The 12,748-nt window shown below is 41.6% G+C and overlaps 1 protein-coding gene across 2 annotated transcripts; it reads right to left on the reverse strand.

Annotated features, from left to right (window-relative positions):
• Nucleotides 1–281: 281 nt before the first annotated feature.
• FOXL3 (forkhead box L3) lies at nucleotides 282–2,795 on the reverse strand. 2 transcript variants are annotated; one of them, XM_061357111.1, is made up of 3 exons: nucleotides 2,613–2,795; nucleotides 1,690–1,756; nucleotides 282–1,343 (listed from the first exon to the last, which is right to left on the reverse strand). In XM_061357111.1, exons 1-3 carry the CDS (start codon nucleotides 2,717–2,719, stop codon nucleotides 861–863), a joined length of 657 nt encoding a protein of 218 aa, XP_061213095.1. In that variant the 5' UTR covers nucleotides 2,720–2,795; the 3' UTR covers nucleotides 282–860. The 2 variants fall into 2 exon arrangements, with proteins under 2 accessions (XP_061213095.1, XP_061213094.1); XM_061357110.1 differs by having other exon boundaries at nucleotides 1,690–1,858.
• Nucleotides 2,796–12,748: the final 9,953 nt, after the last annotated feature.

Raw genomic sequence — 12,748 nt, forward strand, 5'->3', positions numbered from 1 at the left:
CCAGGTCTCCCTTCACACTTGCTAAATGAAAGATGTTCAAGGACTTTCCTGCAGCATCTCGGGAATCTTTCTGATAGTCTAAAGGGAGAAGTTTGTTTATTTGTTTAAATCCGAGGCATTAAGAGGCCCTATGCCTCTGTCACATTACCCAACTTCAACAGCCTTGCAGTTAGCTTTCTTGAAATTATTTTGAATACAATTTCATTTCAACAATTTAAACAACACTGCCCTGAATATAAAAAAAATATAGTTTAAACACTTATTAATAACTACATTTTTCTCATTGATGATGAGTGAAAGCTGCAAAACAGTTTGAAACAAGATGTTAAAATAAAGACTAAGGGAAGACAGAGTGATACTCTGTGATTCCTTTTAAGAAAGTGAAGTCACCCCCCCTTACATTCTCAGCCAGTGTAAGTTGACAGAATTACACTATTTTAGATCAGCTTAAGTTCTGACCTATATACTTCAGTGGAATTAATCCTAATTTCCACTAGTGAAAGTGGAATCAAATTCACTTTGTCTTTAATACAGCAATGGGTGATAAGCAAGTCTTTTTTCTGTCAGATTCTGCTTGAGAAAGGAAATTCTTTGTGGTGTTAAATGGTGCCCACGACAGTTTAGAAACCAAAGCTAGAATTTCATGAATTTCAGCATAATGAAAACTGATATTGGTAACTGTTATTTATGCTCTTATCTTAGCAAAGTTCTTTGGGTACAGACAGAGCATCGGCTGGTGAATCAGTAACCCTTTCTGAGTACTGCTTGTGAAGACGACGAGGAGGCAAGCAGCTGGTTTTCAGTGACATGAGGCTGCTGAATACACTGCAACTCAGACTTTTTGCCATGAATAAGTAACATCACATTGTCCAGAACTGGAGATTAATTTGTTGAGCCTCCAGCAGATGATATTTATTTTCTTGCATATTATATTGAGATCTCAGGACAGGCAAAGGGTCGGGGGCTGAAAGGATGTAATCAATGCTGAATTTAATTTCAGAATCCGATTTTGCTAAGGAGGAATTGCTTAGGCTTTGCCTGTTGGTCATGCTGTTTGGAGCAAACCCACGAGGCTCCAGCAGTCTTGGGCCTGATTCAATTCTTCCGTGCTTACTTTCAGAAGAGGAAATGTTGTTTAAAGCAGAGTCCATAGAAGACATATCGGAGGATGAAGGACTTTTCCCCCTGCTTGGTCTCGGCTCCTTATGTTCCCTTTTCACATTCCTCCTCCTCCGTCTTCGCCTGTAATTCCCATTTTCAAAGAGATCCAGCATGGATTCACATCCTGTTGCAAAGCTCCAATAGTTTCCTTTCCCCTTCTCATTCCCTTCTGTTCTGGGAACCTGTATTTATTTAAAGGCAGTTCAGTATTTGTATGTGTTACAGATGCTGCTGCTTCACATCTGCATTCATTTACATTCAAGAATGGTGTAAACACATATGACAAGACTTTTAAGCCTATTCTCTTTCATTATATGAATAGGATGTAAACTCCATCCTCTTCAATTTGTTATCTATTAGCTCGCACCAGACAAAGATATACTTTTTACAACTGACAACTCAGAGACATTTTAAGTGATTTACAGCTCAGCTGTTTGTTTTCTTTCTTTCCTAGTGAGAAGATTATCCCTGCATATATTTTTTTAGCCATGCACAGTGTGTATGTAAATATACAGTTACTGATCTTACCTTTACAAAACAACTGTTAAGTGATAAGTTATGTCGGATGGAGTTCTGCCAGGCTCTTTGATTTGATCTGTAGTAAGGAAATTTCTTCATTATAAAGTCATAAATGCCAGAGAGGGTGACTTTATTTGAAGGACTTTGCTGGATGGCCATTGCAATTAAGGCAATGTAGCTGAAAAAAGGAAAACTTGCTGTTATACCATCACCTTACTCAGGTACTCAATTTTTAGGACCACATGGGCACATGTGTGCCTATATGCTGCTTCCAGAAGTTCTCCCAGTGGATCTGCACCCTGACACGAGACATCCCAGGGATAAGTCCCGAGCGTAGTCACTGCCTCTTAGCCCCGAGCCTCCAGGGTGATACACAGGCATTACTTCCAGGCAACTGAGTCCCAGTGAGGCTCTTTTCCCTGGCACACAGTGCAGAGGGCTGAGATACAGGAGGATTACAGAAAAATCATCCACCTCTCAAACTCCATCAGAAAAGTTTCTCTGAGCTGGAAAGCTGCAGTGAGACAGTCCAGGCTCAGAGGCAGTGTCACTGGGGACCTTGACTGCTGTTGTAAAGGACCTTAAGTTCCCTGTGAACATCTACACTGCACCTCTTCCCACTGTGATGGGGATTATCTGCATCCAGTTCACCCACTGGCACATTGCACATTTAATTCCCATTCTCCTGGGGCTGCTGGAGGATGGAGGATGCCACCTGAGATCTGGTGACTCAACAGCATGCCAGAGTTGCTGTGACCCCGCACAGGAGAAAACAAATCATGGACACTTCAAACACAGAGAAGGGGGGAAATCAGACCCACTGCACACTCCTGGGGAGAGGTCCCACACTCCCCCAAATTCTATAATCCCACCACCCCCAGAGCTCAGAAATCTCCCCAGAAATGAGGGGATTTGGAAAAACTTCCTCTTACCTGTACGCTGGTCTGGTGAATTTTTTCTCTTCATCAGAACTACAGGTAGGATAATCATCCCCATCATAATTAAAGCAGTTATAGGGGTACTGTGTGTTGTCAAACATTGTCCTGCTCCTTGCTCAGCTCCTGTGGAGTGAGAGAGATGGAGTGATGTTTCTCAGAGCTTGGACTCCCTCCTCCCTTCTTCCCTCCCCTCTGTCTGTCTCATTCCCTCTCTCCCCCCTCCTCACACTCCCTCTCCTCTGTGCACACACACTCTCTGTGTTGGGGTGGGGATTGTTTTTGCAATTCTCGCACCCCAGACAGCCTGTCTGTTAGGATATTATTCTTTTTTTTTGGGGGGGGGGAATTGTTATTATTATTATTGCTGTTGCCTCCAATGGGGTGGCTGAGCCAGGCGGCTGGTGACTGATGGAGCTGCTGAATTGGGGGTGAACCTTTGAACCGGAGTGTGTGCTGCCAGTAGCTCTGCTCAGCTCGCTGGGTGGTCCAGGCTAGAGAGGGGCCAGCGCTCCCCCCCCCCCCCACCACCACATCCACAACGTGACAAAAGCAAACAGCATGATGTTAATAAATCATGCTTCAAGGTCTTTCCTTGGAAATGAAACTTTAAGAACAGAGGGCAGATCGCCCCAGCCCCCAAGTCCTCCCCCTTCCTATTTTTCTCTCCCCAGCAAAGCAGGGTGGCTTTCTTATTTATTTATTTTTAGAAACCCGACGTACAATAAACAGACGTTCCAGGCAGTAATGCGCGCTTGTCCCGATCTGCAATCTATAATACAGTATAATAGACATAAATTATATTTCCATGACTAAAGGAAAATGTGTATGTTCAAAGAAAGTAGAACAGAGGGATATGAGGGACTACTGTCAAGCAGGAAAGTAAAAGGAAAATAGCTGTAGGCAGGAGAGCTGCTTGTGTGGGCTTTGATCTGAAGGATGAATTAGACTAATAGTCCTGTGTGTTGGCATCCAATACTGTAACGATTTCATAGTTTTTCAATGCTTTGGAGTGTTTTTCAACGAGTGATGTAAACCAAAGGCGTCACGCACCATTTCAGGGGGGACTAAAAAGGTGTGTGCCACAGGATAATTAAATTATTTGAAGACAGCTCTGTCACAGGAACTAGCCCCAGGAGGAAACGAGTATCAGAAAAGAGAAAGCAAATTGGTGTGCAGAGTTACCTGGGTGGAAATATAAAAGCAGAACCACTAGCAATGAAACTTTTGTTTTCTACAGTATCTTTCCTGCAAAGTATGTCCCCAAACCCCTTTTGGAGTTAAAGGATACAATTAGAGGAAAATTCATCTGAGTGATAAAGAGCCCTTTAAAGTGATGCTTAAGTGGCTTCTAAAGTTTTGACAAGGATCAACATACAAAAGCTTTGTATGTATAGAGCAAAACATTGTAGCAGGGAGCAGGGAGTATGGGGAAATACATGGCATGGAAAAATAGGTCCAAGAGGTGTTTTCTTGGGAATCTGAATCAAGAGAAGATACCCAAAATAAAAAAATTATCTTCACTTTAAAATACATCAATAGGCATATGCATGAGGCATCTGCTACAGAGGAGGTTTTAATATAAAGGGTCAGCTACTGCTGCCTAAGGCATTAACAGGGCTTTAATACTGAGTAAGTTAGAGCAGATTCAGTGGTAGAGAGCAAAATATGTCTGATCTTCATATTCTGTCCAACAGGCATGGAGGGCTTAAAGTAAAGAAGAAGCTGGACCACAGGGTTGGGAAGATTCTCCCTCACTAAAAACTGTGATCCTTGAGACAGAAGTAAATGCTCACATGATTTTCAGCAGTGGTTCTTCACTTTGGAGGTGTTTTATTTCACTGAAATTCCAGTGATTCAAAGAGTCTTGCTTCTGACTTATAATAATTTATAAAATGCAGAACTGGGTTAGTTGACTCTGATTTTACACAACCTGTTAGCACCCTTCTGTCAGTTCTTCCTATTCTATTTATGAAAACTGTCTTGCTAAAAAAGTCAGACAATACACTTTGACCAAAATCCTCACAAATTTACAGACAGTATAAAATCAGTACAGTTTTGTGTAACAGGAATTAGAGCAAATGATATACATTTAGTAATGTTATATTACCTTATTTTTGTATTTTCTTGCTATGGTGAGTGTAATCAGCTCGCCTGTGTCTAGCGCATATATAAGTAAGCACATTACAGCTGGTAATTAGCTCTACTCTGTTCAAGAGCTCATGGCCACTGTATTCATCACTCGTTTCAGTGGAAAATAACACTTAAATTAACTTCTGTCTCAATGGCTGGGTTGTGAGACTAAATATGGCAAATGGAGGTGGGTCATAATAACCAGGGCTAGTGCCCTTGAGCAGCACCCCAGGAGTGAGTGGGACCATGGGTAGGTGGAGGGACAGTTTGGCAAGATAGACAGGAAATGCCTGCCATTGCCGTTTGTGTAATATACCCTGTGGATAAATATTATTATTTCCTGATAGCTAGCAGTGGGCTGGAGGATTTAGTTTCTGGCTTTGTAAATATCACTAAATTCACCTGCTGCGAATTCATGCAGATCATAAGAAGAATGCAGAACACTTTTGAGTCCTACACAATAAGAAACAAATTCTATTATCTCACATAAACTTATTTCTGAAATCCATATATGCAAAACTAGATCTGTATTTCTCAAGGTAATTTTTAAAGCCTTCATACAGACATTTTATCCCCACGTTCATGATCTAATTATAATCCTTGAAAACAATATTCATAAAGCAATGCTAACATGCTCTCATATGTATCATGGTGGAGCTAGCTGGTGTCTTGTTAGGGTGGCAAAACTACAATAGCTTTTTACTAACATCCATGCAGCAGTTTAACTATAACTTACTGTTGCAACCTGAAAGGAGTTGTTTTGGATTATCTCCCTCTCCTTGGGACCAACAACCAAGTTCATGATAACCTTGTACTGAATTAAGGTGAAACGACACCCACCAACCAGTTTTGTGATTAATTAAGGCAAAATAAAAGGCATGTAGCTAGATACAATAACTCAACAATGATTGCTTTAACTGGATCAGCAAGTCCTGTGCCACACATTTTTACTTAGATCTAGTCAATATTCAGTGAAAAAGAGGAGAGGAGAGGAGAGGAGAGGAGAGGAGAGGAGAGGAGAGGAGAGGAGAGGAGAGGAGAGGAGAGGAGAGGAGAGGAGAGGAGAGATAAAGAAAGGCAGAGAAAGAAATAGAGAAGTATCACAACCCATGGATCCAGTGACGTCTTGTTGGTCCTCTTCACCCAGGGTTTTGTTGGTAGTGGGAGCTCCCCCTCTGACCTGAGCCCTGCACTTTTATGTTCATGTTCTTTTGGGGTGTTATCCATAATTTGCATATGAAGCTTAAAGAGGTGTTACTATGATAATGATGGGCTTAGTTTAGTGAGCACATGTGCAGTTCCAAAGCTGGGGTTCCCCAAGGGTCCTCTAGGTGGTTGTTGAACCTCATTGAACCTAACCTTGAATATTTTCAGGAATAAGGCATCCACATCATCTGGGCAACCTGTTCCAGTGTTTCACCACCCTTACAGTAAAGAATTTCTTCCTTATACTCAACATAAATCTACCCTTTTTTTGTGTGTTTTGTTTAAATCAGTGGAAACAAGTAGTGGCCATCAGCAGGCTTTGGATCACCCAATGCTAATCTATGCGACCAGTAAGCTTCTTTCTTTTTAGTAAAAGATCTATTGCTCTGACAAGCAAAGAAGAGGATGTGGAAATGAAGGTGGTGGTACTTAACTCTTCCAGTTGCTTTGATATGGAATAAGGAGAAGAAATGTTCTCCAGACTTGGCTGGGTATTGGCTGCAATGGTACCAGATGCCCCATATCAGGGATCTTCTGACATTAAACTCAGTGACCCTCATTTCTAGGAAAGCAATGAGTCTTTCCACATTGTCCACCTGCATTTCATCCGAAGTTGATGTCTGCTTCACCCACTTCCATTGGCTGATTTGCTTTCCCTTCTTCTTCTCTTTTGTGTTCTTACGTAGAATTTCATGGAAATACAATCTGCACCACAATTTGTGGTTTTCTGCCGGAGCTCAGTGAGAATAGTTTATATTCCTAGCTAGGGGGTTATTTGGAGAGACATTCCTCATCTGCATGCCTTCGACCTGCAGCAGTGTAAAACTCATGCGTAAAATACATCCCTTGTTTCTACCAAAACAGGAACATGGATAAGAAAACTTCAATAACAATTCATTGCATTAAAGGTTATGATAATAAGAGAGCAACTGTATAAACTAGCTCAGACTCATTATCTGTGCCCTAGATAGATATGGAGATTCACAAGTCATATGTGAAAATCCACTTCTGAAGATGTTTAGTTTGTTTTCATAGTAAAAAATAGGAAGAGTAAAAAAGGGAAAAAAGCCATTTCTCCTACCTACTCCTGGGTTGTGACTATTTATCAAAAAACTTTTATTTGGTGGGGTTCTTTTTTGTTTGTTTGGGTTCCCTTTGGGCCAGGGAGTTTAGATGACACTTTCTTATCTGTTTGCTGTACAGACCTGGTACCCAGCTCCATCACTCTCCAGGGTGATGAACTGCTCCTTTATCTACCATTATCTGCCTTTCCCAGGGAGTAGCGAATCCTTTTCTAGCAAGAAACTCTCAGAAAAGTGAAGGGACAACCACCAAATGTGTGAGAAACAGGAGCTGTGGAGAAAGCCTGCATGTCTGTGAGACCAGCTCCTGGGAGCACCGTTCATGCTGACTGCAAATAATATTACAAAAATTAGCACTCCAATGTATGATATGAAATTGAATCTTTCTCTTTGACTTTGCAGATAGATGACGTAAAGCTCAATAGGGTTGCACAAGGCTGAACAGGAGCTCTGGCCTATATATTGGTGGGTTTGTTCTTCCCCCAGCTCTGAAAGTCCTGTAAGGGGGGACTTTTGGAGACAAAAAGGGAGAGCTAGAGGGTTTGAAGAATGGATAAATTGAGGGGTGATGCCTACTCTTTGCTGCATAGTGCACCTCTTGGACCAGCACAACAATCATGCTTTGCCTCAGTCTACACTTGTTTACCAAAACCAGATATTATCTTGGTGCAGCTGCCATACCTCATCCATCTTTGGCCATTTCTCATTTCAGCTATGTACCAAATCATTTTGCTATAGGCCTCACTTCATACATATTTTGAATTGTGCACCAGACACAGCTAATAACTCAGGCCAGGAAACTTGTTCCAGATGTTAATTAACTCCCTCTGCATTAACTGGAATCACACAATTAAGGCCTGATTATTTATAAAAGCATTTTGTCGAGAGAATTAAGAGAATGAACACAAACACCCTGGCTCACACTTTCACACAAATGTCCATGTGCTGCTAAATTGTGGAAACTGGCACATTTATTTTCAACCATCACAATTATTCCAGAGGAGAAAGGACAACAGTCAGCCAGGCATGGAGGAGCAATGGTGAGGCAAAGAAGCTAATTCCCAATTGAGCTGAGGTCTACTGTTGTGGCACCAATAGGGTTCAGGGGTGCCTATCAAATATCCCACAGGCAATGTGGCTCTCCTACTGCCATAAAGCTAAATGATAGAACAGCCTCATATTACACAGTCACAAATTGCAATATTTAGGAGTCTGGTAACTACTTATGGGCTGGAGGGCCTGGCCAGTGTCTGTGGTGCTTTGTCTGCTCTCTAGCACATGTTCCTTGGTTTAAGGGATTTTTGGGGTCACACAAGGACAGATCCACGACACCGCTTGAATTAATTCAAACCTGTCTTTCCCATCTGCCTTGTATGTAGCTCAGAGTCAGCAAATCAGGGATGTTTTATTAGCTGATATTACACAATGGACAAATACAAGTTAAGCAAATACAAGGTGCAAGCAAGCTTTGCCCAAGCGGACTGAACACACATGGTCCTGTAAATGCTAAGGTAGCCACCCTATGGTGATGCAGCTCACCAGCTTCTTGATGGGTGAGGAGGTGATCTCTGAGCTGCTGGAGCACATGCACAGCTTGTCTGTGTTGTCTGTGTCTCCCTGTGAAAAGCTGTGACCCTCCAGGGACTCTCTGAATCAAATCTGAATCAAGGGGGCATTTGAATCGAGAATCCTCTCACTCTTGATTTCATCCTTGGACAAGCCTGTGAGGTTTGGTAGTGCATATCGAGCCTGGACCCCCAGCTGTAGGACACAGGCAGGCTGAGCAGGTGATTTACTGCCTCTTTCTGTACCCTGTTGGTACATTTAGCTCTACAAATCCTGGACCTTGGGGAGCAGAAGGAATAAGGAGAGGCAGCACTGTTATGTTTTGCTGATTTTATTTTCATATGAAAGTAGTAATTCATTCCAGTTCGCTTACTCATAACTCTCACCCACGCAGAAGTCTTCTGGGAGCTGCATGAACAATTCCAAAACAAGACAGATCAAACTGTCAGGACAAAAGTAACTGGGAACTGGCCCCTGAGTGCTGTTACTGAAGAATGGGATGGCAACCAGGGCTCCATCTTCGTTCATCACTGAACTGCAGGAGTACCTCTCTCCAGATTCCCCATCTACCTGTTTCCCTTCAGGCATAATTACTTCTAATTTCTCAATACAGTGCAACTTGTTGCAGCATAAAGCTCCTAGTGTATTCCAGTTTTTCACAATACCCATTTTACTATAGGATTGCACTTTGTAAGATGTTTCCCATCTCTTAGTTACCAAGGGGTAATAATATCCCCCCATTACCTGTATGATTTCTTTTCTGCCTAGCCCACTCCTCCTAACTGTAAGATTATGACTTTTTCTCCCTGTAAGTAAGTTCAATTGTCAAGGCTTTTATTCATTCTGAAAAAAAAAAATAAAAATCATGTTTTGATAATGCAAGTTAAACTGCTTGACTCCATTCCAGGATAAACTTTTGATGGTTAATGTGTCAGGGACATCCGATTACTTTCCTCAATGGCAGACATAAGCCTTTTTCTCTTCCTCTGAATTAGAATAATCATTCACAGTTCATCATTTATCATCCTTCAAGTATTTGGCTATCTATCACATGAAAGCAACTCTCAGCAGAGAACTGTCATCTAACATTGTATTTTGAGGTTTCTGCTGATAGCTCCTTAAAGAGGTGTAAGCTCCCTTCTTGCTTTTCCACCCTTTTCATCTTATGAGAGGCTTTCCAATCCACACAGCAGAGTCTAAAGAGAAATAAGCTTTGATCTCTGCCACCTGAAGTGCATTCTCACCATTAGTAGTTTCAGGTGAAAATATTTGTAGTATAATGCTAGTCCTAAGTTCTGCTGTCTTTAGGAAGGATGGGAGGTTTGCCGTGTGTCTATTTGTGAAGTTTTATTTTGTATTCGAACTGTGTAAGTGTGATAAAAGAATATATATAAATATAAACCAGCTTTGTTTCTGCTTCTTCTCATTAAGTTTTGACCTTGGATTACTTTTCTTCATCATCATTTCAGTTTGATCTGTTTGAAGTATCTTTGGGGTTTAAAAGTGTCTGAAGCCAATTTGGAACACTCAATGTTTCTCACTTTATTTATGCTCAGCATGTTGCTGCCTACCTTTAGACAGCTGAGCTTAACCAAATTAAACCTCTAAGAAGCTGAGTATTTTCATGGATCCTCCCATTCATCTGGCGTGTGTGGTGCTTTCAGGTATACATAGGTAAGTTCTCAGAAAACAGCTAATCTTAGAATCATAGAATCATAGAATAGTTAGGGTTGGAAAGGACCTTAAGATCATCAAGTTCCGACCCCCCCACCATGGGCAGGGACACCTCACACTAAACCATATCACCCAAGGCCTCGTCCAACCTGGTCTTGAACACTGCCAGGGATGGAGCATTCACAACCTCCCTGGGCAACCTATTCCAGTGCCTTGCCACCCTAACAGGAAAGAATTTCCTGAGTTGAAGATTTCCTTATATGAAAGTTAAATCCTCTGTATTTTTGACTAACCTACTTTTGCAATCATATGTTAGACCAGGTGTGTGAGCAAAGGGGTGGCTATTTACAAGCATTGCTCTCAGTTAATGAGTATTTGTGAAAGGAGCTCATTTTTCCTTAGTGTCTTCCTTATTTTTGAAGTTTTTCTTCAATTCCTACAAATTATTCTCTGGATTTCAGAGTTTAGAAACATTGGACCTAATTCTTGATCTCTTGCTAAAACTCTTGGGGAAAATAATAGAAGTTGACTTATGTATTAAACTGGTGGTGGGAATTTCTAGGCAAACAGCAGTTTCTGAAGCTTCAAGGATTTAGGGACTCTCTGTTTGGTTCTATGTTCAAAAACTATCAAATAGGACCTCAGAAATTACAAGGGAGCAAAGTTAGCAGTTTTGCCATGCAAAATATACTCCTAAATCCAACTAATTATATGCTGATCTGCTCTAATGGTGGTGAATATTCCCCAATGTGAACAAAGCACAACGTCTCTCATTCGAGCTGCGACCCATCTGTGTGGTGAAAATGGTATTATATGAGGCATCTTGCAGTATGAAGCTTCACAAGCAACAGAGCTCGGTTTGTGCCCTGTTTGCTGCCCACACAACAGTCTACAGCCACAGCTCCAAGGGCACCTATGGAGCCCAACACTGTACTTGTAGAGCCACAAGCAAAGGACTTGTATCAATCGACACCACAGCAGCTGCTTGGGGTGACTGGGAGCAGAGAAGAAGGAGTTATGTGGGTGGTGACAAAGGTAGTGACATGACCCAGGAAACAAGAAATGTGTCTATATTTAATTGCAGATCCTGTTGTTAATGATACTCTTTAAGTTGGAACTTCAGTCTTCACATTTGTAGACAGGTCCGTGAAGGGTTGATCAGTGGGTGGAGGTGAGACACAAGGGATGATTTAAACCATCTTTGTAGCTTCCTGGTAGCCTTTTTTTCCTTCAATAGCAGTCAATTTGGAATAAAAGAGAGGCATGATCACAGAAAGGATTTTTAAATGCTCTGAGACTAATGAGGCATGTGCTGACCCTCCAAAACACTTGTTCCTACTGCACAACACACAGAAAGGATGCAATGATACAAGACACTCCTTAATATTTTGCTTCATGTCCAGTTTTTTCCTAGCCCCTTCATATACTGGAAGGATGCTATGAAGTCTCCACGCAGACTTCTCTTCTCCAGGCTGAAGAGCCCCAACTTTCTCAGCCTGAAGCAGCCTCTTGCCTGGGCTGCTAACGGCAAATTGCTCCGCAGAAGCAGTTTATGAACAGAAACAATCTTGAAAATGACTCAGATATGGAGAGATGTATTGGTATTGACAAAAGACATTGGGGTAGAATTAGGATTTCTAGGAAGCAGGATACAAAGCAGCCAAATGATCACTTAAAATAAGCAGACAATCCTATTCTGGCACGTACCGCAGAGAAATCTGCTGGCACTGCATCACTGTGCGTGGCAGTTGAGAAAACTGAAGCATGGGAGTTTTGCAGGTCATACAATGTACTTTTGAGCTATTCTGCAATAACTAAGCTCGGGAGAGAACACTTCCTTTTGTTCATTTTATCTAATAAGTAAAAACCAGACACCAGGATGAGAAGATCATGGAAGGGCTGTCTGAATCATGAACTCTTGCATTTGGAAATAGAACTCAGTAGAAATCTTGGATCCCACTTACTCTAAATTTGGAGCATACAAAATTCATGTCAGTCTTTTTGTGGTTAAGAGCCTATATATCGCTTGCTAGCTTTTGTGGGGAAAACTTACTTATCCTAAAAAAAAAGGCATTGCAGCTATTTATGTTTGTTTGGTATGGGGTTGAACAGCATTGAGCAGAAAGCCAGAGATGTATTTAAATTCGTTCCCCTGGAATACGGGTGGGGATGGACATGTTCTCAATTAAAACTTGGGAGTTTAGAAGATTGTTTCCCAAGGTTATTTTTGGTTGCTGGAGTCTGGATCTGAAGCTTGTCATCTGGCTCCAGCCCCAGTGTATCCATATCTGATCTGGGCAATTTAGAATTTAATCTTTATTTGGAAGCAAAGAGCAACTGTTCATTTCACAAATTTCAAGGGATGTCCCCAGTTTTCCCTAGGACAGCATAAACCTGTTTGTGCAATCTGAGTCTTACAAGAGCATCCATCTCTCAGTCTGTCAATGTATTTTGTTATTAGATGAGGGATAG

Source organism: Neopsephotus bourkii, unplaced genomic scaffold, assembly GCF_033783945.1.
Source record: "Neopsephotus bourkii isolate Nb327-2 ecotype Australia unplaced genomic scaffold, CSIRO-AGI_Nbou_v1 NB_882, whole genome shotgun sequence".
In the NCBI taxonomy this organism is placed as follows: Eukaryota; Metazoa; Chordata; class Aves; order Psittaciformes; family Psittacidae; genus Neopsephotus; species Neopsephotus bourkii.